At 37.4% G+C, this 27,253-nt stretch overlaps 1 protein-coding gene across 1 annotated transcript in view; it reads right to left on the bottom strand.

Moving 5' to 3' along the window:
• Positions 1–7,124: 7,124 nt before the first annotated feature.
• Positions 7,125–27,253, bottom strand: part of LOC107741301 (astrotactin-2-like) — a 151,132-nt gene continuing 131,003 nt past the window's right edge. Inside the window, exons 3-4 of the mRNA XM_016554031.1 lie at positions 13,053–13,452; positions 7,125–7,285 (exon numbers count right to left, since the gene is read on the bottom strand). Coding sequence (XP_016409517.1) covers positions 7,125–7,285; positions 13,053–13,452 — 561 coding nt within the window. The remainder of the gene's footprint in view (positions 7,286–13,052; positions 13,453–27,253) is intronic.

Below are 27,253 nucleotides of genomic sequence, written 5' to 3'. Positions count from 1 at the left end.
GCAGTAATTAAAGCAAAAGGAGCCCCTACCAAGTATTGAGTACATGTACAGTATATGAACATACTTTCCAGAAGGCCAACAATTCACCAAAAATGTTTTTTTATTGGTCTTATGAAGTATTCTAATTTGTTGAGATGAATTGGTGGGGTTTTGTTAAATGTGAGCCAAAATCATCACAATTAAAAAAAACAAAGACTTAAACTACTTCAGTCTGTGTGCATTGAATTTATTTAATACACGAGTTTCACAATTTGAGTTGAATTACTGAAATAAATGAAATTTTCCACGACATTCTAATTTATTGAGATGCACCTGTATATATATATTATATATGTATATATAAAAATGTGACTACCATCCAACTAAAAGTTTCAGAATTAAAGTGTTCAGTGGACAATGTATTAATAACATTTTTGTGCTAACATATTGAGAACATTAGTAAAGACCAGTTAATTCTGAACAAACATTGTATTGTATATATATATATATATATATATATATATATGATCAAGACACAAATATATAAACTAATTAAAACTTAAAATTAATTATTAAGAAAAGAAAAATCTCAAGTAACAAATCTTTTTTTTTTTTTTTTTACTACAGTTGCCAAGCAACATGGCACGTTCATATAGATTCAAACTTATATGCGGGTCACAGGTGTGCATGCATTGGTTATTCTACAATGAATGTAGCTATATATATATGTGTGTGTGTCTGTGTGTGTGTGTTTCCAGGTATATCTATGCCTGCCAAGGCATTTAATATATACATCTCATTAGTCAAATTCACAGTTAGAAAATAATAATAATAATAATAATAATAATAATAATAATAATAATAAAATAAAATAAAACAAATGAATTAATGTATTTTATAGATAGATTACAGAGATTGTGACTGCCCAAGAACATTAAAGCATGTTAATAATGGAATGTACAGTACAGGCTGCAGGCTAAAGGAAGGAAAATATGTTATATATGTGACCCTGGACTACAAAACCAGTCTTAAGTGTCAATTTTTCAAAATCATCTGAAAGCTTTTCATGCATGTATGGTTTATTAGGATAGGACAATATTAGGCAGAGATACAACTAATTAAATATCTGGAATCTGAGGGTGTAAAAAAATCAAAATACTGAGAAAATGGCCTTTAAAGTTGTCCAAATTAAGTTCTTAGCAATGCATATTACTAATCAAAAATTAAGTTTTGATATATTTACAGTAGGAGATGTACAATATATCTTCATGGAACATGATCTTTACTTAATATCCAAATGATTTTTGGCATAAAAGAAAAATCTACAATTTTGACCCATACAATGTATTTTTGGCTATTGCTACAAATATACCTCAGCGACTTAAGACTGGTTTTGTGGTCCAGGGTCACATATTCTTCTGAAAGCACTTGCATATTTGCATGTAAATGAACTGGTGCAAATAAGAACAATGACAGCATCCACACCTAACAGTTGCTGTTATAATGTAACAGCATTCAGACATATCATATTTAAGTTACAGTGAACTGTGAATACTACAAATACCTGATATAATGTTTCTAATCTTAGTGGTAAAAAAACAGTAAAAACATTCCCTTACTATCTACGGTGTAATAAATCTAATGGAACATTTTAAATAATTTTACAGTAAAATTATGTTAAATGTACAGACTTCGGAAGTTTTTTTTGTTTTGTTTTTGTAAATTTCACAATGCATTTTTAAATTAACATATAAATAGTTCATATCATACAGATTGTTTGCTATAGACAAAAAAAAAAAAAAAGGACTGAAAGCATGATTATGACATTGAAACCATACGTTCATTAACATACAGTTTGACTGACCACATTTACACACCAACACCTATTTTCAGCAACTCAGTTGCTATATTATTATATTAATGCAAGGGAACTTCCAGTGTAACACCATGCAACATACCAGTTGCCTTTATTTTGTTGTTTAAGGTATTTCTCTGCACACATTCACTCCATTCACAATGTCACACATTTGTACCACAGAGGCGAAACAATAATCTGAGTTAAAAGGCATGAAAGCAGTTCTCCAATCCCAACTGAATGATCACAGATGAGCAGATACAGCTGCGGTTTGATATTCTCTGCCAAACACCAGCACAGTCGACACAGCTGCATCCTCATCCTCATCATATTGTAATGAACAGAAAGGCATTTGGAAACAGTCTGACTTTAATGTTGTTGGAATTCTTTCAATTCAGTGCCCTTTCCATCGCCGACATCTGCACAGTTACCAGTGAGGAAAAGAGGAGCACAAGATGGAGAAAGCATGGCTTTGAAAAGCTCCCTCCCTCCATCCTTCCACTCGCTGTGAGGTTTGACTCATTAACAGGGCACTTCAGGGTCACTTCACCTGAGCTTCATCATGTGCCTCCATTGTCTCACCACAACTTTATTCTAGTTTTTATTCTAAACTCTTTCAGGACACTCCTGCTGCTTTCATCCCCTCAGACACGCAGAACGTTCCCATTAAGTTTTTGGGGGGGGGGGAGGGGGGGCAAAGGGGTTTGCAAACGTTAAAGGAGCATTCAATTTTTAAATGCTTTTGAATGTTCTCTGAAACAAATTGTAACATTTAAAAATGTTGGACAAACATCCAATTAAACATTTTAGAAAAAAAATGTTCCATGAACAATGTATAGATATAATTTTCTTTAAAGGGGTCATATGATGCGATTTCAATTTTTCCTTTCTCTTTGGAGTGTTACAAGCTCTTGGTGCATAAAGAAGATCTGTAAAGTTGCAAAGACTAAAGTCTCAAATCCTCACAACACACCTCGCTTTTTTTGAATGATGAGCTTTGTAAAAATCGACGCGTTTCAGAAAGGCGGGGCATAGAGGAGAAACAATAATGTACAGTATGTGGAAAATAATGTGTTTTTTTTTACTTTAAACCGCATAAACACATTTCATTACACCAAATACACAAAATAATGTTATTTTTAGCAGCATCATATGACCCCTTTAATAAGAAGTACAGAAGTCAAGAACATGCTCTAGAAGAATTCTGTCATTATTTGCTCATCCTCAAGTTGTTCCAAATCTGTATGAATTTCTTTCTTCTGCTGAACACAGACGATTATATTTTGAAGAATGTTGGTAACCAAATAGTTTCTGGTCTCCATTGGCTTCCATGGTATTTTCATCCTTCCTATAGAAGTCAACGAGGACCACATTTTTTTTTTTTTTTTTTTTTAACCAACATTCCTCAGAACTTCAATCTTCAACAGAAGAAATAAACTCTCACAGGTTTGGAACAACTTGAAGGTTAATAAACCATTAGAATCATGGAATTGCAAAAATCAAATAACATTTCTGAATGGCTTAATTTGCACCGTTTATGACACACAGCAGCTTTGAGTGGAACAATCCTTCTCAGCACTTAAGAACTTTCTATTGGTGAAAATGGCATGGGTAAATTAAAGGATGTGACTGCTTACCCTTCGCTTTAACTGTTCCACAGCTGCCCGGCAACAGGCGACACACACCGGACTAATAATAATTTGAACCTGGAGAAGTTGTGAGCGAGAGCAGCCTGCAGATATATTCAGAGCAGAGAGCGCATGTGGGAAGGAAGTCGTCACAGGTAATTGATAAAGAGCTGGAGGAGGATTGATGCTCTGTGTGTGTATCATATTTAAAGTGGGAGAGCGAGCAGGATAATGTTGTGAGAGTATATCTGTGTTGCATCTTCCATGTAAAACCCTTCCATTCATCTGTGTCATTTAAAGGCGGCTGTCAGCGGCTTCTGACTTCCAGCTACGCAGCAGAGCCACAGCGGAAAGAATTTATTTCTAAAGTGACTGTCTGTGGACGGATAATCTGTCTGCAGCAAACACAAGCGAGACACGAGCACTGCGACAGAGGAGTCCACACACTTAAACAGAGCCAAAAAAACATGCAAACGCTCGCCTGCATATTCAACAAAGATGCATTAAATTGATCAAAAGTGACAGTAAAAACATTTAGAATCTTACAAAAGATTTCTGTGCTGTTGCTCCCGAGTGAAAAAAAAAAAATGTTTTCAACATTGCATATTCAGCCTATTAGAATGATTTCTGAGTGATCATGTGACACTGAAGACTGGAGTAATGATGCTGGAAATTCAGCTTTGATTACACCAATAAATTACATTTTACACTATTTTCACATATAAATCAATTTCAATCATGACAACTCTCGGAACATTTTAGCATGGTGATGGATATGACAATGTTAATGTATTTGGTCTTGGCAGAACAGATCTGCTACACTGCAAGGCAGTAAGCTCATTGGCTGCATATGCAGCATGAACCAATCAGCTTGCGCCAAGTCGTTTAACTCTCTAAATATCATCAGTTATGTTAACACCCCGTCAGAATGCACCATCTAGAGTTTCATCAACACAACTTGCCGACCTTAAACTTTGTATGCTGCACAAAGTAGACTGTACATTTAATGTTTTGTCAAATTGATGCATAAATGACAATAATAAAATATTATATGTTCATTCAATGTCATATCAAGGTGGGAAAAAAATGCCTTGATTATAGACTTTTATTATATGTCTTGTAATAAACATTTTGAATCTCCTTGCCCACAACAGCTGTCAGGTCTATATAAGCTATACATTTTTTTTTGTCACATCACGCAGCCCGACTGCCAACACTTACACATACAGATCTAACACATACTCAACACTCCTCTCTGCTGGACTTCACAGATTTATAAAGAGAAATCTGCGTGCGAGTTCATACTTTATGTCTGTCATACTTTAAGCCAAAGCCTGTGTATTTCATAAAGGTTTGAAAAATTGCCCATTTTGGCCAGAAAATGCGGGCAGATTTCTCAAGCGTATGCATGGCCCTGCAGTTTTGTAGCGTTTTAGCACATCTGCTCCCCGTGAATCAAATAGCTGGTGGTGAAGCAAAGATCTACAAGCTGTAATAAAAAACCTCTTACACATAATGAGCTTTTATTTTTATACTTCATATCCTCTGCACATTTACATTTCTCAACTATTTTACTTTGAAAACTGGCTTCAAACAGAAAAGAACAAACTTTGCACGTCAAATCACGTGTCTTGAAGCTACTAGTTTTTTTAAGCAATCAGAATTACAATGTATGTATGTTGGATGATAAAACAAGCAGGCACTACACACATTTGAAGAAAATGTCCAATTTTGTTTTGCTCTACTGGTTCTCAACCTAAACCACGTCTTCAATTAAACCTAGAACTTAAACACATGTATAGTCATGCTGATCGATTACACCCACCTATACATATCTGCAAAGCCATTTTCATTCACGAGTCCATATGTCAGATAAATGAACGCATTTTGGAATAAAGATAAAAATTGGTTTGCTGTCCATTATGAAGGGACTAGAGGTTCCATAAGGACTGAGTCAGGCAGCAGACCTGAGTGAAATAAATACATACATACATAAATCAATATATATATATATTTTTTGTCTTGAAGAAAGTTTACTTTAATGACTCTGCAGGCAAGTTTTATTCTTGCTTTAAAAATTAACCTTACTAAATATTGTTTACAAAGCAAAAGTTACTTTACAATCAAGCAAAGAACAATTTGCTAATGGTGTAAGCGAACTTTATTCAAGGTTAATTCTGTGTCTTATACATGCAATTGTCATTCTAAAATAGTTGTGTCCTGTTTTAAGGCCATTCAGATATGCTACTGGAAAAATATATAGTAGTCTTTAAACATATAAAACATATAAACATAGACGATAAATAGTCTGGTCAAAGATGTTCCATCCATGTTTCGTGATTGCTCAAGCCTGCATCAATGGACCAGTGGTGATAACTGAATAGACACTCGTTTTTTTTGTTTTCATATTATATTCTCTTGCAAATGTCTATTCACACAAGTCCCGGCCTGCCATAAGGCTCTCACCCATTAGAGTGGCAAGAAGTGAAACACACTAATAGTTTACAGTGATGCCAGCACAACAGTGCAGAATCCTTCAGATTTGTGCTTCTCCACATGGCTGCAGTTGTGTGTGTACATAGAAAGATGGAAACTTGGGTCTGAGAGTGGAATGGCACTGAGGAAACACACACACGCACGCACATACACACACACACACACACAAACGACCCAAGGCCTGTAAGCAATTGCGTTGGGGTTTGGACTCCACATGAGAGACATGTGAGTGAAAAGTCATTAGATCTAAGAGAAGAAATAATTTGTCTGAATACAGCAATCCAAAAAAATATATATATTTTATAAATCATAAAGTAATTATTTCATAATTTCCACTTAAGCCATAACTATGTCGTATCACTCATAATTTTGAGTTTTTGTCATGACACAATTTTTATCTCATAATTCTGACTTTTTTCATAACTGACTTTTTATCTCAGAATTTTGATGTTTTGTCATAACTGACCTTTTATCTCATAATTTCAACTTTTTGCCAAAGCTATGACATCTTCTCTCATAATTTGCCGTTATGCCATCATTTCAATTTATCTCTAAATTTCGATTTGTCACAAAAAAAAATTTTCAGATTTTTTTTTTGCCGAGTATTTTTCACATATATGCTTAACATAACTGTAAGAAAAACCTGCCAGTGACACAAAACACATTTATATTTAATATTTATTCTTTATAAAATAAGTCATATTTTACATATTTTTACTTATCAGATAAATAATTTTTACTGGAAAACAAGAAAAAAAAAATCACAAATAATTTGTTCTGCATGTATGGTTAAACCGCATATCTGAGAAACAGTGTTCATACGTGTATCTGTGTTTGCCGGTGTGTGTGTGTGTGTGTGTGAAAGAGAGAGAGATCCCTTGCTGTCTCTATCTAATAAAACTGAGGTGTGTTTTTGTGTTTGACACCCTGAGCTTACAAAGCCCCTAACAGCCCTACCTGCAGAACAACACAGCAAAACACACACGCGAACACAGAGGACATGAGAACCGGTCTGACCAGAATGAGGGGTAGAGCAAAGGCCATCACCTCTTCTCAGAAAACCTCGAGGTCTCATATCAGCTCTCCTCTCCGCTGGTCCCTTCTCACAGCGGTTAACACATATCTGATGTTGTCACTGCGAACCGCTACTGAACCCTGAAACAAGGCTAGTATTTCCACGCAGGACATCTGCTATCGGATCCGCCCAGCGGCGCCCCCCTGCCCGTGTCGCCAGTCTCAGAGGATTTAGAGCAGGGCGACTCTGTATTAAAGACCCCAGGCAGAGTTCTGATCCATACAGGAAGTTCAAGGTCCCGTATGAAACAAGCTAAAGGCAGAGAGTAGATTTTCAACAGAAATGCCCACAAATATATACAAAGTACATCTCAAGAAAGAAACACAGTCAGATATACAGAAACCCAGCTAACAGGGAACATTCTCACAACTTGCACTAATGTTTTTTTTTTTAAGTTATATAAATGTTAGGACAAAATGTTCTTAAAGTAATGTTTATGGGACTTATTCAAATATTTGATATGTTTGATATACATTCTAAGAAACATTTTTTTTTTTTTATAAACTTTAAATAACATTCCAATCACGAGAAGAAATGGGACTTATTCAAATATTTGATATGTTTGATATACATTCTAAGAAACATTTTTTTTTATTTTTATAAACTTTAAATAACATTCCAATCACGAGAAGAACACTTTTAACATTTATAAAATATTAAAAATAAATGGTCAAATAATGTTATATTTTGGGTGAAAACTGCACATTTTAAAGTTCTTAGAATATTACAAATACATGGTCAAGTAATGAAGCTTAGTATAATGAAGTTATTACAGTGTTCTATAAAAATGTTTTTGCAACCTATAAATAAAGTTATACTCACAACAACTGGACGTTTTAATATTCTCTGAAAATTAACAATAACATTCAAATAACATTATATTATGAGTAAAATAATGTCAGTAGAATGTTGTAAGAAAATGTTGTAACCTTTAAATAGCTTTATAATCACAACAAGGAAATTGGACATTGTACAACATTTTAGAAAAAAATTAAAAATAAAAAGCATTGTACTGTTTTCAGAACTTTGGCTAAAGTTCGGGCAAGGTTATGAACAAACAGTTTTTCCAGTAATGTTAACATAATGTTCATTCAGAGTTATCTGGTTTTTAATAATGTTAGAGTTAGAGTTTGCTTCACAGATGTGAACTTTGTGATTTTCACAATGCACAACATTTTCAAGATCCACATGCATTCGTTTAGTCGTTGTTTTTCAGGCAAAGCGCACACACACACACACACACACACACACACTGACCACATCCTCATCTCACTGTTGTCAGCACTGCTCTCTCTCTCTCTCTCTCTGATGAACAGTAAATATGATTTGATTGTAATTGTGGTCTTTGCCTCATGCGCAGTGAGAGGTTGACGACCCATCACAGCATTCAGGAACACTTTATTTAACAGACCGGCCGTCTGCCCACAGACCAAAGAGCCGAGCAGAAGAACAAGACGACAGCTGTCATTTATTCAGCTGTATTTTTTATTATTATTATTATTATTATTATTGTTGAAATTATTATTATTATTATTTTTATTATTAATGGAATAGAGGTTATTTTCTAACCATTAGGCAGTCGTGGCCTAATGGTTAGAAAGTCAGTCTTGTAACCCAAAGGTCGCGGGTTTAAGTCTCGGTACCGACAGTGATTGTCGGTGGGGGAGAGTGAATGACCAGCGCTCAGGTTTTGGAGCAGAGCAAATATAATTATATTTTCCCATCACACAGCTCCTATATTTTCTCTATTATTTGTTTTTATTTCACTCACCTTTGGGTCATTTTTCTTAAAACTGGTCCCTGAAGTGTTTACAATCCAAAGCAATCCAGTTTATTGGCCACAGAAATTACGTTAAAGTGTATATGAATAAATTGAAAATGTATGAATGCAGCCGTAAGCGACAATCAGAGTCACGGCTACCTCTCCAGTCCTCTCCAGTCGTGAAATGACTGACAGTGAGGCTCGATTATTCCGGGATCAAGCTCCCTCGACAGACTCATATCCCACATAATCAATTATGCAGAAGTGTTGCTGTGAAAAGCAGAATGACTCCCCTCTGTCCGCAGAGAGAAGCCCCTCTCTGACTGAGCTGACCGCATTACACTAGTGCAGCTTCTCCATTTATTGTTCAGTGGACAATAATTCATGTGCAGTGATTAACTGAAGCACGGCTTTATGAAAGCAGAAATATTGTCACTCTCATGAGGGACCAGCAAACTCAAAAGACCACCCCTTTATTTTATTATTACAGAAAAGATCAGACTTATATTTTGTGAAGAAAATGTAAAACTCACTGGGTACAGGACAGTGTTGCAAAATACACAGAAGGGCTCCATGCTAAAATGTAATACTTAGGGTTATAGACAAGCAATATTGATAGTAATGCATGTCTTGGTAAACACCACTAATAATCATAAAAAAAAAAAAATCTGCGTTCATATATTAAAATCTAAATATCTGAAAGTGCGGAAAGCTTTTAGCCATTTATCAGTTTTATGATCCCTTGTGAAAAATAAGTTCACTTTTGCATACTTTTAAGTACACTTACCAAAATAATATACTTAGGTGTGAAATAAATGTAATGTTTTCGGACACTGTGATTAAATGAAAATGAGTTATAACTGAAATGCAATTAACTGAACTATAAAGTGCTATTTGTAGGACTTTAATTAGTGCTGTCAAATCGATTAATCGTGATTAATCGCTTCCACAATACAAGTTTGTGTTTACACAGTATATGTGCGTGCACTGTGTATATTTATATGTATAAATACACACTCATACATGTATATATTTAAGAAATATTTACAAGGATATATATTCATTTTCATATATGATTTATATTATATAAAAATATAAATTACATATTATTCTTAAATAAATACCTGTATGTGTGTATATCTATATACACAGTACATACACATGCACTATGTAAACAAAGTTTTATTTTGGATGTGATTAATCGATTTGACAGCACTAACTTAAATACATCTTAATATGTAATTTCACAATTATACTGTCTTTGAAATATGATTAAAGTGCACTGCTGAATGAACTGACAAGCATTTATGGTAAACTAAAATATACTTTCATTTCTATTGGAATCTGTTTGTTGTGTATGATGAAGTTTAAAAACATTTAAAATGTTAACTGTAATATTGAATAACACATTACAGTTAAAATTATAATCAAGTACTTTACATTTGCTTTAGTATGTTAGTTAGCACTTCAAAATGTGTGTAAGTCTTGTGTAAAAAATGTGTAAAAGTTTATTTAAAACGTATGTATCTCAAAGTAAAACTTTTATTTGATATTAAAAAGTGAACTTAAGTGTTTTAAGAATCAGTCATGAATGAGTACACTTAAGTGATTTCATTACTTCTATTCAATAAATCTATTTTTAAGATTTGAATTACTCTGTCAATATAATTAAACACATTTTGTTCAACATTTTTAGTATTTACGTGCTGTAAGAAATTAGAGGATCCTTTACAGAGGGCAAATTACTATGCCCTTCATCACAAATGAAAAAAAAAAGAATTAAAAAGCATAAGGAAACTGCTCCCTTGTGATTTGTTGATCTGGTTTATTTTTCCAGATTTAAGGACATATTTGCACGGAAGGTCCCCACCTGTATAATGAATTAATTGAAATAATTATGAATGCCGGAGAGCTGGTTCCGATACGGAAGTCCTGGAGCAAGTGCGGGCTTGACGCCAAGAAAATGTGCTTCATTATTTATTCAGCCTCTACCTCCTTCTGTTTGTCAACATCACTCAGATGGATCCTCATCCTTCATCCACAGACACGCGCCAATATAAGCGCCACAGGCTCCAGACTGCAAGAGCCAATTAAATTGTGCCGCACACTTAAAGTAAACAACAGATCTTATCCAAAACATTACGTTATAGACTATGCTTTAATATAAGTATACAAATACAATGATCGTCCTCCACTCAAATCCAGATGCATCAGTGGGCAATTAGAGACACGCACAGAACAACAAACACTGTAAGACAAATCCTGTTCTATTTACAGTGAAAAACTGCCAGCTTTGGCTGCCAGAAATTCACAATGTTTCAGGAATTATAATAAGTCACCTGTGTATTGGATATTGAGTATTATGATAATATAATAAAAAATTTTAACAATTAAAATCTGTTTTGTACCTCACAATAAATGGATAACCACCATATAAATACAGGTGGTTAATCAAAATAATATAATTAAGGTTAATCAATAATGGCCTTTCTACGAACAACAGCACAGTATTGGCAACAAAGATAAAAACCTCTTAGGGTAACAGACATGACACTAAAATAATACATTCATTTACTTACTTGCTTACTTACTCGTTCGTTCATTCATTCATTCATTCAATCCGAAAGTTGTGATAACGAATTAATTGACTTCATTGTGGCGATTTACTAGCTACTGTTCAGGGTTAAACAGAAACAGAAGAACACATTTTTAGACTCTCCTCAAATATCACATCATCATATTTCTTTATCTCTTCTATCTTGCGATTGATTAATTCAGCAGTCACCGGGGTCACCCATTGATAAATGGAGAATATTTAACATTTAACTGTTTAAAATTCAAAAGAAAATCTCATTTCGTACTTAAACGAAACCAATGTAGAGTTGAAGGCGTTACCCTAATGTTCATCAATGTGACCTTTCTACCATTTGTGATCTATACTTGAGGCCAAATTTGATGATTCAAGCACCATGAACAGCTTTAATCATGCCTCAGTCCTCAGTTTACAGGTCCCCCCCCCAATGACTCTGAGAGCTCTCTGTTATGAATCGCAGTGCATTACAACAGTATTGACAACTTGACTAGATAAATTGCAAAACACATTTAATCTATGTTGTTAAACAACTCATATGTCTCTGTTATTGACAAATCAAACTGGGTACAATTCTCGGAAGCAGATAAATTTATAAACAAGATAAATAATGTTTTGTTTTACAGTAATAAATTAATGATTTCTTTACCATAAAAAAATATCACTGCAGGCTGACTATTAAACGTGGCTTTCTATACTTATCGAACACAGAGAAGGGATGGATAGAACAATATTCATCTATTCTCAAATGAATGAACTAATGAATGAACAATAGATTTGGAAAGTACTATTCAAAACCAAAGACTGTACTTGTTAAGTCTATGTTGAATATACGTCTTGTAATCGGACACTTTGGCCTTGACTGTTCTCTCCTGGGACGGAGATCTAACCAACTCATCAACTAAGAGTCAATGGCTCTCTCTCTCTCTCTCGCCTGGTTCTCTCAGTCTATGTCTTTCAATGAATTCAGGTCAATGGCTATAATTAAAACTAACTTCACATCAAAAACTTCAAAGACTTCACATCAAACCCCCAGATATGCTCAAATGTGCCACATCAGTGTCACTTGAAAGAGATGGTAGAAATAAAATAAAATCCCATCACAGCTATCATTAGCATGCTGTAACAATAGAGAAAACACTTTACCAGCACTCTGAAGATAATATAAATGTTGATTTAAAGTGCACCGGACTGTTTTGAGACAAGCATTGCTTACGGTTATTGGTTAACTCGGTTTCTGATGTCTGCGTGTGGCTTCAAGGATTAAAAGCAAACTTCAGCTGTGATGATGAGGAAGGGATGGAACAACTCACAGCATAACCATGAGCATGATATTTTGCCCTGGAACACAGTCATAGCTTTAAAATCAAGAAAACTGGCAAAGTCCCTAACTCAGCTACTCCCAACCCCAATTCCTAAACCTAACCCTAAAATCTTAATGTTGTTCCAGAAACCTGTACTTGGCAAATCATGCTGGATGGACGTAATGGACGTAATGGAAGATAAAACTTGACTTTTCTCCCACTCAAACTCAGAGACAGACCAACAAACAATTAAAATGTCTAGGGGATCAGATCCAAACATCTCAACCATCCGCATATATTCTCAAAATATATCTGTTGGATCTAATAGAGAACAGACAGTGACAGTAATGCTGGAGCTCTCACCTCTGTTATCCAGACTGTGTTTATGGTTGGCCTCTCCCATGCCTTTCCCCAGACTGTCCACACTGTGGGTGCCCTGGCTGCACAAGTCATCTTCTAGATGTGCTTTCCCATCTAGCAGATGTCCGGGCTGCTCGTCCTCTTCACAGTCGCAGTCGTCGAGGATGGGGGTCTCGCGGATGGGCATACCAATGACAGAGCTGTGCTGGAGGGGTCTGGGCCCACGGAAGCTGTCCCTGCTCTGCGGAGGGCCCAAAAGAATAGAGGGGATGTAGTGAATCTCATGCGTGGCCTCGGTGCTGGCACTCTTCTGAGGGGCACGACGACGCCTGCACCAGCGCTGACGGGTATAGAGTACCAGCGTGAAGAGTAGGATAACTAACAGAAGAGCAATCAGACCACCCTGGAAGAGAAAGGACAAGAGAGAAATGTCAGAATTCCAAAAGAAAGAACATTCAAAGATTTTCCCCACCATGAACTATCCTGAAATTACAGCCATTTACTATCTGCTCAAGACTCCATGAGGAGACACCCATCAAAAAAATAACGGAAGCATTTCTGGAGGCTGTAGGACAGGGGAGTCTAATCCTGCTCCTAGAGGACCAAAGTCCTGCACAGTTTAGCTCCAACCTGCCCCAACACACTTGCCAGGAAGTTTCTAGGACTGCGTTCCAGTCAGTTTGTTTATGCCCTTCACTTGCAAACTTCCCTCCGTCTCGTTTACTCGGATGTACGTCATCGATTACATTGCACAAGTGCCCACTACTGGCGGAACCCTTGGAATGGGCTGAACTGGAATGTCCTAAGCCCTTGATCACTTAGAATCTGCTATAGAGTTGGTTTATTGTTTACATTTTCCCCTTACAAATTTGTTTGGTACAGCATTCTATATGTATATAGGTATGTTTGGGCTGTTATAAATGTTTATAAATGTTGTTTGGGGTGGGGATAAATTAAACACGATCTGCGATTACGTTATAATTGTGTTGCATTGTGGTCTGTGGAGTGGCCTGAAGTGTGCATATGAAGCAGACTCACTCCCTCGGTCAAAATCGAGGGGTCGAGGGTCTGTCCATATAAACTTCCCTCGTTCACTTCATGAAGTGGAACACACTTCAAAATGGCAGTGGGGATTCCCCCGAGGGGAAGTTCTTAGGGAAGTTCACGAGTGCGTGTCTAAAAGTTGAGTGGAACGCAGCATAGTAATTCTGAAGGTCTTGATTTGCTGGTTCAGGTGTGTTTTAATAGGACTGGAGCTAAACTCTGCAGTAGAGTGGTCACCAGGATTTTGCCATGAAGGAGCTGCTCCTTTTTTTTTGGTCCTGCAAAAACACTGCTGTTCTAACCCTGATTCAAACCAAACCCTAGCCATTAGTCAACTCTAAATTCATAGGTTTGACATGAATGTTGTTGAAGTCTTATGCCCAGGACAATCCAAGCCTTAGACTAAAACTAAACATGTTTAGTAAATAGATTATTCATATTCTACTACAGGGATGTCCAATCCCGTTCCCGGAGGGCCACTATCCTGCAGAGTTTAGCTTCAACTCTAATTAAACAAACCAGAACCAGCTATTTAAGGGTTTTAGACTCACTAGAAACTTCAAGGCAAGTGTGTTGGAGTTGGTTGGAGCTAAAATCTGCAGTATGTTGGCCCTCCAGGAGAAGGATTGGACACCCCTGTTCTACTGGGGCAGGGGAGTCCATTCCTGTTCATGAAGGGTCAATGTCCTGCAATGTTTAGGTCCAACCCTAATTAAACACACCTGAACCAGGTTAACAAGGTATTGATGAGTGCTGGGAATTTCCATACAGGTGTGGTTTGGGCACCCCTGTACTAGGACCAACAAGAACAGGGTTGTCCAAGCCTGCTCCTGGTGGGCCAATGTCCTGCAGAGTTTAGCTCCAAGCCACCCAAACAAACTTGTCTGTAAGTTTCTAGTAATCATGTAGACCTTGATTGCTAGTTCAAGTGTATTTGGATTAGGATTAGGGAAGATAGTGACCTTCTAGTAGTAGGATTCGACATCCCAAACAAGGATGTTGATCTTTTCCAATGTCATACATGGTGCATTCATGGCCAAATCAACTTAGCCTATCTCTAGAATCCATGTTGTTAATAGCTGGACCAACCTGGTATTTTTGAACTCTCACATATTCATTAAACTCTCACAATTAATGCAGGAAGTGACATCAATGACTAAATACCTCTGAGCACACACACACACACAGCTATCGCAGCTATCGCACATGACATCAAAAAACTAAAATTTGTGGTCTGTACCTTCTGTTCCTTCCCTCTCTATTTTTCCCTGCAGTACTATATAAATGACTAGAGTGGTGTTATTAATCTCAGAATTTTAAAATTCCATCTTCATGAGGAAAAACAAACCCCTCTCAAATTACAGCTCATGCACTGCCGGCTGTCCATAAATCATAGCACTGTAGATGGGCATTTTCGATGGGAACAATGCAGCCCCGACCAAATGTGTTCATTGATCTCCAGCTGGAGCTCAGCCACTGAAAGTAAACTTCCCTCAAAGTAAAATGCAGAAAAATGAGAAAGGCTAAGCCATTCTTTAAACTTTCAAACACTCCTGGGATTCTCTGTGCACACTGTCTGTTGTCTTAAGCTTGAAAACAATGGGGCCGGTTAGCAAATGTTATGAATGGAAACTGAATCACTTCAATAGATAAAAGAGTCAAGCTGCACAGGAAAAAAAAATGGTTTATACACTTTTACTTACTTTTTATTGTATTATTATTATTATTATTTTTAATGTTATGGATAAAGGCAGAACATTTCAAAATGAGCAACTGTATTGCATAATATCGCAGATCAAATTAGATGTCTTTTGGGCACTGTACAATGTTAACACCATTTTTATTTTTTTTATTTTTTTTATTCTATGAAGTATATTGTACTACTATGAAAGACCATGACATATGGTAATCATTAAGAACCATGGTATTACCATAACTGCAGCATGCTACTACCACCACAGTACTTATATCAAGGGAGATGAATATATTCAAACATCAGTACACAGTTTTTAATTATTATTATTATTATTATATGTTTTTAATTTGTTTTTGTTTTTAATTTCATGTGCCAAACGTGCCATCACCCAAGCAAACATCTGGCCAGGCAACAAGAGGTCTCCAGGCATCCAGTAATATTTTGTTGAAAAGATAACGAAGAATAAACAAAACCATAATGCATGACAGACTTCTGAGACCATCTGGCATATTAGTAATAATCTTTGAAGGCGTTCCATTAGATGCACAATACACAACCTGCAGCTCAAAACAATCAAAGTACAGTCTTAGGAGAACTCAGATGAAAAACAACAGAACATAAACAGAAAGTAGGCAATTTATTTTAATATCAACATCTTACGAGGTTCAAATGCACTATATCTTCTAAAACATCATTTTAAACCTAGCCACAAGTCAGGTGTATAAAACAATTTCCACCTGGTGAGTAATGAAGGTGAAAAATATTGCTCAAAAACCTCTTTACAACAGTCTAGCAACCACCCAGAGGAGCAACAAAATAATAATTCAAAACAAATTAGCAAACATATAAAGACATGCTGAAAACCATTTAGACACATTAGCCTTGTGGCAGCAGCAAGCAACATTCCCTAAATCTAGTTCTCGTTACATTCTAATGATGAGACATTTACCAGAGTAAATTGCCTCACAGTAGGGCAGATGAAGTAAATCACACCTCCAGCAACATGGACGGCCGGCCAGTGAAAATCATCCCCGTCATCTGTTCGCCAGGTGATCACAGCAGAGGAAGCCATGCCTTTAGGACAAACTCTGGGATAAAAAACAACACAACACAGACGAACCTCACCCAGCACCTGCTTCACTCTGTTCCCACCATCTGCGCCCAGGAAAACAACTCCCAGAGCTGGCAAAGTCGACGTCAACATCAGAGACACAGATGACATTTATCTCTCTGGCAAAAATCACATGGAACGTACACAGACACAGGCATACAAAACACAGGCCGCATAAGTAAAAGGACACATCTTGTAAGCTTATAATACGACGCACACACACACGAGTAAGGTTCAAAATCAAGTAAAGTTTATCCAAACAGCGTGCACCATGATTCTTTTGACCAAATTCAAAGGTAGCATTGCCTACTTTAAGCAGAGGGCTATCCCAGAATGCACTGCAACAAACTTTTATTTTAAAAAAAAGTCTCTTTAAACCTAATTTTGTTGTGCCTATTAAAATATTGCGGTGTCAGTTTAGCAACATGCTAATACCAAACTCTCTTGAAATCAAAGTCTGTAAAATACTCAAGAGAGTTCACTTGTTTTTCTATGAATGGTACAAACTGCAATGCAAAATATATCGGGTCTAGTAATAAAAGTCTTGCCTTCTAAATAAAAGAGCTATTTGGTAGTCATTGCATCATTGCAGCTGCTTTAATGTGCTCTAGATTCAATGGAAACCTGAGACTTGTGATTGCAACAGCACATGCACACTGGCAGGAACAACATGAAAAGTGAGGTTATTCAATTGTTAGTCTCGCGTAGCCAGACCTTCAGACTGACGGCTGAAGGTCTGGAATCCATGGCAGCTTTCATTGGCCCAAGCCCACCCAATCACAGTTCGTTTCGTTCAGCGTCACGTTTCGGGGTGTGGAAATGTCGCCACAATAACAGACCGGTGTGTAAAACTCTCAGACGTATTTTAAAGATTCTATGCCGCGAACTTGAAATATTTCACATACTTTTGAAAATCCAGCGTTTAGTTGATCCTGATAAGCGCTCATCACAGTCACAGTTGTAAACACCACGGCTTTCATCTTTGGTGAGGGGGTTTGGCGTCAGGGCATCTTTGTTTCCAGGCGGAACGTTAAAGAACGCGACACACACGTCTCCTGGAAATCCTGTATAATTCAACCAATCCGATGATGACTTCGAAACTCCTGAAGTGTTTCCACTTTTGTGTGCCGTATGCATCAGACGTTCAGCAAACGGTCCGTGGGCATGACGTCTGAGGCTGAGACTATTCAATTGTAAGCGACGATATTTAATCAACAGTGCATGTTCGATTTTATTGCTGATTTGAAATATGTTATTTAAATTTGAGTTTGAAAGGCAGATTTGAGATTGCGGTATTCCCCTATTCAAATAGAGAGGAGTTTGTCTTGCATGCCCAAAATAGATGGCCAGAGGCATTGCGAATACGAGCGGACTGACTTTCCTTGAAAGGGACTATGCTTGAGTCTCCTGTGTGCATTGCGTGAAGGGATTTGCTGTCTATTTAGAGCATTTCAAAAGACAACTTTCCTCCCTGTAAAAGTCAATTCGAAGCAAATCTGTCTTTTTTGGATGCTTGTGAGCTGATCAGTCAGGGAGGCTAGCTATAACCAGCCAAGACCTGCATTTTTTTTTTTGTCCAGCAAGGATGAAGTTCCATTTTGATAAGGTTACTGCAACAGAAAGCAGCTGCCTAGGTTTTGGAACAGAGCTAAGGACAGAAAGATACATGCAGACGCTCCAGCATCTGTTCAGTCTGGGACTCCTGGGGTGTTGGGATGTGGGTAGATGGGAAGTTCTGTTACCCACAGGGATCTCTGGGCGGCTCTGACATGCGAGCGGGCTTATTAGAGTCGGAGTGGATGCCTGCGCCGAGAGCTGTGTGCTGCCGTCTCTTCGCACAGTATGATGTTTAAGTGCCATGTGTTGTGCCAGCTGCCTCCTTCCACTTCAGTCCTAGTGTGGATCAGAGAGTCAGATACCATGCCTGCTATCGCTGTCTTTCCTCTCTTTTTCATTCCCTCTCAGGGGAGACTTTTATTTGACTATAGAGGCTGTTTTTCCTTGGGTTTTGAAAGAGACATCGGCTTTTAGACTGACAGATCTGAAGGGAGAGAGTGAGGAGAGAACCCCAGTGATACTCATACTAAGTTTTGTCCAATTACGGCCTTCAAAGACCAGAATAAAAACAGCTCTGTACCAAAACTCACATGGTCTTTCTTTAAACTGTTTGAGAGGTCCATATCTGATGCAGCATTATTGTTCATAATCAAACCTGATCTCGATTGCAATCCCCTTTATCCGGCTTGATATGAAATTTTAAATTAAACCTTGAACTCATATGAAAAAATGATTCTGGATTCCAGTTCGTTCCACTGACCTGATTACATTTAGCCTGAGAAAATTGAGTAAGAACCTTCCACACGGGTGTTACTGTGGCCTTTGATACTGACTCAGGCTGTGCGTCCACCCCCTCCCAACACACACAGAGCACAATATGTCCAGTCGATCTGTCCACCCTCCCCTCCACGCCTCGCTCTCTCTTTCTGTCTGTCTGTTCCTCTTGGCTCTGACATTGCACAAAGGGCAGATTTGTCCAGCAATTTGGCTGCCCCTTGGACTTACGGCCGGGTATTAGTAAAGAGTTTGTGTGAGTCGTCCGGAGCGCACAGCACCCCAGAGACACGGACATCAGTCCAACAGACGTGACCTCATTACACACAGTGGACAAAGGGAGGGAAATCTAAAGAGCGTTAAAGGCTCAAGCTCACTACTTGCAGAATCAAGTTCATAGTTAATGAAGTGATTTAATTCCCTTAGCCTTAATACAGGCAAGTTTATGGTAACAACACATTTGAAATTAAAAAAGGAACAATCAACTTTGGGATATATGGAGATACTCTGCAGTAATTTAATATCATGGGTCACCATGATAGCGCACAGCGATTTCCGGGTATTCTGGATGACAAATAGTCAAAGGGTCCTGCATTTCTGGATGTACCACGATTATGTCACATTTTGTTGATCAGTTAATGGGGAATTTAGTAGTCCTGTAGATATCATTAGCATCACTATTCTTTGTGCACTTTAGATACGATACCATAATGGTGTTAGACACTGCACTGCTATCAACGTGGATCAGTATGATCAACAATGTAAATTACACTAATACTAGTGACTTTTCCCATACAATGAAGAAGCAGCAAATTAGGCATCACTACTTAGGATTTTTTCTGCTATCAAATCTTTCCACGTTATGATGAGCCAACGATATTTTGGCTTCAGACCACATCTCATGTGCGTTCATGTGAGTTCAGTCTTCATCTCATGCGAGTGCACACCATTCTAATGACTTCTTAATGTGTCCAAATTTTTTAATTAGCACCAACTACAATTAAACACAGCTTGTTATCGTAATAGCTTAAGTATGTGCTAGACCAAAACAAAACTGATGTAAAAGCTGAATGCAGGCATGAGATTGCATAAACATTAAAAGATGGGTGCTACACTGAATTCTGGTGGGAATGTGGCTGATCATTGGTCATCGATCATTTGTCTCTTCAATCATAGAGATGCCCAATCTAAAACGCCCTCTCAGTTTGTTAAGGGAGCTCGGATAAATCTGAACAATTAAATTAATTCTTACTCACACTCCAAGAACTTCATCTGATGGTAATCATCATTTATTTTTGACTGGAAATGCAATCTCAATTTGTCATGCCAGATGACACTCCAGGCATAAGAACAGAGATGCTTTTAATATTCATGGAAATCGGAAACAAACGGGCCGGTGTTACGGTAATGGCTGCCATTTGGAAAACAGCTCTCTTTCTGTGATGCTGTTTTTTTTCTGTCTTTAATGATGTCCCATGATGCACCCTGTTTGCATGGTAACCACATATAATTGGCTGATAATCATGCATCACTGCATGCTCATTACAGTGGTAAATTAGCACTGGTGGGTGAAGTCGCAATCCACTCACTCACACCTTGTGGCACATTTCTTTAAATAAGCGCTTGTAAGAGAGAGGAATAGTTAACAGTTGCAGGAGTAAAGCCTTGCTGAGCTCTGCACTTCTCGCTGACATTTTGAGATGGACTGTAATTACTACGCCAGGGCCGTTATGAGTGGCAATAACGCAAGAGGTCAATCCGCCTCCCAATTTGTTTAGTCAGGCGGCCCATGGCAAAAAGCAGCTAATGTTGGGATCGGCATGGTGAAATATGACCTAAAAGAGTCTTAATTTTAACCTTCAGTAAAATTACTGTGTGCTCGTCATTTGGTCAATCACAAGCCATGACTGACACAACTATCTTCTGACATCCTGACAGATTTAACTGCATTTCAACAGCATGTTTCTCTCCTAGTAACAATATCAGTCCAAATGGCTGGGGGAAAATGATTCCTTCTTGACTTTAAATGCCTGCGAATGCTTCTGGCTAAACATTCACTGTCAAGAAACATGACACCCTAGGAGAAAATTCTCTCAGCATTTCCCCAGAAGTCGGTGTGCTGGGCTCTCGTCTGAAGGCTACAACCATCGCCAAAGTCCTCATCTCAAAAAAACTCTGCCAGGCTCAGGCATCTACAGTACAACAGCTGTTGGACATCCCATGGAAAAAAAAATGTTCTGCCACAAATGCTTAGTCAGTCTTACAGGATTTCAAGTCACACAGAGGAAAGTGTAAAACATATATTATCACTAAACCAAAGCTCATGTTTGCAGTTCCTTCTTCAGTGAGAATTTGTAAGTATACCCTAGAGAGGGTTAAATAAGGACTTGGACAAGAGTCCCCAAAAATTTTTTTTTCTCTTTTTCACCTTACATCAATGTTTCTTCAAATCCAAGTTACAGTTAAACAACAACAGACAAGGGCAAATGTCTCAAGACAAACATCTGTGGACTCGCAGACAGCATAGGCTTATTGGAAAATGTGCCTCTACCTACATTTTTGCAAAACTCCAAAAGACAGGCCAATGCATACAAATCACTGCAGTTTTCAGCTGAAATTAATACTAGCGGCATTAAAACTCCAACATGTTTGTTCATTTTCACACAAATTACGATTACAGTTGCAGATTATTGATTTAAACAGACTTACCATAGTGCATGTTTTGTAAACTAATACACTCTAAAAAATGCTGGGTTAAAAAGGGACAAACCCAGCTATTGGGTTGTTTTGACCCAGCGGTTGGGATGTTTTGAACTCAACCGCTGGGTCAAAACAACCCAATAGCTGGGTTTGTCCCTTTTTAACCCAGCATTTTTTAGAGTGTACATTTTGACATTTGCATTACATAACCAGCTCCATATGTATGGCTTTTCTGACATAGTAAACTTGCTCGGTATCGCACCTGGTACAGCGTTGCACTCATGATGTGAAGCGCTCATGTACGAGTGCTGTGAAACATGAGTCACAACAAAATTGTTCAAAGACTTGAAGCAGCAAGCTAAAATGGCACGGCTGCTTCAGCAAATGTGGTTATCTCATTTTTATTTTTGTTAACACTATCGGTTAGGTTTAGTGTAGGTAGTGCTTTATTTTCAAACACAACACTCACTGGACATTTTGCTTCCAAACTGCTATGATATGTACACAAACCAATGTAATAAAACATTTCTACATTCACGTTCATTTGTTTCATGTAAACCTGAAAGTGCTTTTTGCGCCACTCACTGAACATTTCACTTAGAAAATGTTGCAAAATGTGCAACATAATATCATTTTGCAGAAATGACACCTTAGGCACATCTTTCCAATGAATATTTGTTGTTAGTCAATTTTAAGAACAGTACTCACTAGGAGGTGGAAAAGTCACTAGATCTATCTATGCCATGGTTGCTCAAAATAATGGACTGCACTTGCATCATAGCTCTCAGTCAGTCATTATTCTATTCAATTTACATTTCCGACCTTGAGAGCAAATATTCCCTTTCCTTTTTAACATCACCCCCTCTTCCAATCCTACAGTGAACATTATGGAAGCCTGGAAAACCCACCCACTCCGGTCAAGAGACGCTCTGATAAAGCAGGGCTAATGGCTCTGAATTGGCTCTGGTGTCTAGAGATTCCCAGCAGCTAAGAGCTCTAAGAGTGCACAGATGTTGTCGGTTGACACCACAGTCATTAATGCACATTGGTTCTCACGTCTGCCGTCATTAGAGTTTTAGGGGGTAACAAGAGTCTCCCGCATAATCTGCACAGCATCTCCAGGCATTTAAGTTGCTCAATTTGAATGAATCGATATGGCAACAGGAAACAATTCAGAAGGGGCTTTATAGGGTCTTGGATGCAAAGCAAGAATGGGAGTTGAAAACCACTAAGGGGAGCATTAGGGTTAATTAGATATGGAACTTATTTTGGCTAATCTTCTGGAGTCAGAGTTATGTAAAGGGGATTAAGGAACTTGTCTAGCAGGTAAAGCAAAGTAATTAAGACGCGAGACAATCTTCAGAAAAGTCATTAGCGGGACGCTATGAATATCTGCAGAGCTCGTCAGAATCCTCTGAGAGCGAGGAGGTGCAACTATGTTAATGAGCAGATATAATGCTGAATTCCTTTAACCGGATGGAAGGTTAGGAACACCGTTCTAAAAATATTTACTTTGCATGTGTCAATTACGTGCAAGGCAACAGTTACATTTTACTTGGTTCTTTGGAAAATGCCACCTTTTGCAGTTTCTCACAAAGCCAGACAATTGACTTGCGGCATAAAGTCTGGTCCACATTACACCTTATTCTAGCAAAGAACTGCGAAATGGATGTCTAGTTTACTTGCTACTTAATGTCTCAACACAAATCTCTGAAGATCTGAAGTCACAAGTCTGGCATACTTGGGCAAATCCATTGTTTAGATCTTTCTTTCAAGACCTTTCAAATGTCGTTCCCAAGTAGACAGAATAAAATAATAATAAAAATAAAAAATCCATAAATAAATAATATGCATGCATGTATGTATGTATGTATGTATGTATGTATGCATGTATACTTAATTCCCAATTCGAAATTGCATTGCAGTCTGGCAATCTGACTGGATCTTGTTATTTTGTCAAGTCATTCAAATTTTGGGAGCAGTATGCATCAGACAGTGAGCAGACTGTGGTTTATACACTTTTGCATATAAGATATACAAAGAAAGACATAAAACAAACAAAAGAATGAACTAACAAATTAATTAATCAATCAATAAATCAATGAATAAACAAACAAACAAACAAATAAATGTATACCATATCATAGTCTATGATTCCATCTATGATTAGCATGTTTATTTATTTATTTATTTATTTTCCAAACGATGAATAAGTCTAGTTGGGTTCTATAGAGAGTGTGCATTTTGACATATTTTAATTCACTAATGTGTTTTTTTTTCTACATTAAAGTATCTATTACTTACTTATTTACTTAATTTAAACGAGAAACCGGCATATCTTCTGCTTGTTCTTAAAAGCTGAATAATTCTAAATGAACTCTGTTATTTTGACAGGAAAATACAACAAAGAATATGGTTTACATGTAGCGCGTCGATTCAGCGTGGTATGCAAGACTCTCGTTCTCTCTCTTTGCATGTGTGAGAAACACAGCGCTATCAGTAAAGCGACGGCGAGTCATGCGCCTTCACACTAGTTTACGGTACGTCAAATACAGGTGCGCTGCGTGCTACATACTGCGCATCCATTGAGTACATGACATGATCCATTGAGCGCATCCAAATAGTACAGATCGCTTGACGGAGAGCGAAACTCTCAAGCGTTCAGTCAGCGTGTTTATCGAGTGAAAATCTGTGTTGAACGCCTCACACACATACTGGCGTGTAAAATCTAAGAATTTATTAGCCAATGGCTAACGTTAGATATCATTTAGTCGCCCAGAGTAAGATTAGTCGCATATGCGAGTGATTTACTCGCAATGTAGAGGGTTGCATTTATATATGTGTTAAAAAAAAAAATGGCTGTGTTGAAAAAAAAAAAAGAGAAGAATAAGAAGAAGGAAGAGGGTCGAGTCCAAGTCAAGACAGAGACCTGGAGAGGGTCTGATCAATTCAGAAAGTGTATTCACTTTCCTTTGGGGGTGAATGAAGCCTGTTTTCATGTCAGTGTCATGCAAACATGGAGTATATCATACATGAGACTGGACTCAGAGCTCAGGAGTCTTGTCTGGTGGAGTACTACCACACTGCAAACCACTGACAATGAAAACTGTTATGAACAGGGGAAAATATTTCATAAATACTGCATAAGCCACAACACCTGCTCTACTGTGGTGAATATTTCAGAATCAATGTGCTTCATTCATTTTTGTTCAGAGAGACAGCTGCCCTCTTGGCATTCTCTTTCAAATCTTAAACAGAGCAAAAGACAAACGCTTAGCCAGCAATGAACACCTGGGAAAAAAACACAAAACTAGAGCAGATGAGTGTATTCTTCAGAGTGACACACAATGGCCTTGTGCATCAATCTCCCGCTGGAACACCCGATTGTGTGTCCGACTCCCCCAGCTGACATTTCTGTCCGCATGATCAATGTGGCTGCCGTTCATTTTTGTCACATTTTAATCTGTGGCGGAGCACTGGGGCAGGATTGCCTGTGTGCTGCCTATGAAAATAAATTACAGAAACCAGACAACAAGAGGAGGGGCGATTGATGCTTTACTGCAGCATATATGAGCAAAAATGAATATCATTAATGTGGTAACGAGCCTATATCCTATCCTATCCACCTCATTTTTAGCTTGGCCATTTGTACCTGGAAAGTGTCATTCTCTTCACTTCTGTCCAGTTTTCATTACTTAAAGGTTACAGATCGTTTCTTACAACATTCTACTATTTTTTTTTCAGCCATAATATAACATTATTTGAATATTTATTTTTCATATTCTATGCAATTTTTTTTTTTTTTTTTTACAAATCTTAAACTGAATTTACTGCATATATAAGGTATTGTATAGATACAGTGGATATGATTAGTCAGTTTCTGGTAATATTGCACAAATCATGCAAAAGTTACCAAGAACTATGAACTTAACACAGACATGGTTTGTAAATACTGTAATTGCACCACACCAGTCTCAACAAATAGCATAGTATTTGATGTTTATTGTTGTATTATTTCCAAAATTAGGCTTCATGTTCTTTATGCAAATTGCAAAATGTTTTTTGCATCTGCTGAACACTGCAGTGATTATTACTCTCCAATCATAAAACAATGAAGCTATAGACTATAAAAACTAAAAAAAAAGTATAAAGTCTTTCATCATTTACTCACCCTCATACAAAAGTGGATATTTAAAGATATTTAAAGCTCTTTTCCACACAACAAAAGTCCATAGTCACCACAAATTTTAAGCTCCAAAATGTGCAAAACATCATATTCATTCATTCATTCTGATTTTGGTGTGAAATAAGATTGATTCAGAGCCGGTCATGTTGCATACTTCATTTTTGACAGGAATGAAAACGTGGCTGTGAGAGACTGAAGTATAACGTGTTTAGTGGATTGTACTGTTGTTTAACAACATACTGATTGTTCAGCTGAAGATACAACACTAGTAAAGAGTGCTTATGTTTAATCTGTTTAACAAAGTCTTTAGCTTGTATTAATGATAAACAAAATGAACACTGGCTTCAGGAGCTGTTTGTCCGGTCACTTTCAGACCTTCAGCGCTTCAGAAAAGCCTTTAAAGTAAAAAGTGCAGCAATATTCCTAACTAACCTTCCATCATCCAATAATCTTGCTTTCCCTGCAGCCGCGCTCTCGAGCTCCCTGGACTCCTGGTCTCCATCGGTAACCATTGCCATGGTAACCATGAAAAGGTAAGTGGAGAAGTCGAGCCGGAGGCTTTGGCAATCGTAAATACACGAGACTCAGCCAAGAAAAATATGACTGCAGTGTCACCAAAGTATGACAAGTAAAAACACAGATCTTTGTTTCTTCTAAATCACTGTCAAATGCATTTAAAAGCCAGCAAGTTTAATTTAAAGGAAAGCAAATTGCACTGACTATGCGTTGGATTCTGGAGCCTTATTCTGTTTTATGACAAGACAAATGCACTTATTCAATTTGCTCATGAATCATCCATGAAGTGTCGCATGATCAAAAAAGGAAAGAAAAAAAAAAACTGTGATTGGCATTATTCAGTAAAGAGCCATTTATCATGCGCCAGTCAGATGAACATAGATGGTGAAAAGATGAGATGGCAGGCCTGCTTTATGGCAAAGTAATATAAAAAAAAAAAAATTAAATTCATTCATTCATTCATTCATTCATTCATTCATTCATTCATTCATTCATTCATTCATTCATTCATTCATTCATTCATTCATTCATTCATTCATTCATTCATTCATTCATTCATTCATTCATTCATTCATTCATTCATTCATTCATTCATTCATTCATTCATTCATTCATTCATT

The sequence above is a fragment of the Sinocyclocheilus rhinocerous genome, unplaced genomic scaffold (genome assembly GCF_001515625.1).
Source record: "Sinocyclocheilus rhinocerous isolate Xijiao unplaced genomic scaffold, SAMN03320098_v1.1 scaffold2446, whole genome shotgun sequence".
NCBI classification, from domain to species: Eukaryota; Metazoa; Chordata; class Actinopteri; order Cypriniformes; family Cyprinidae; genus Sinocyclocheilus; species Sinocyclocheilus rhinocerous.
This window is presented reverse-complemented; position numbering and strand designations above follow the sequence as displayed.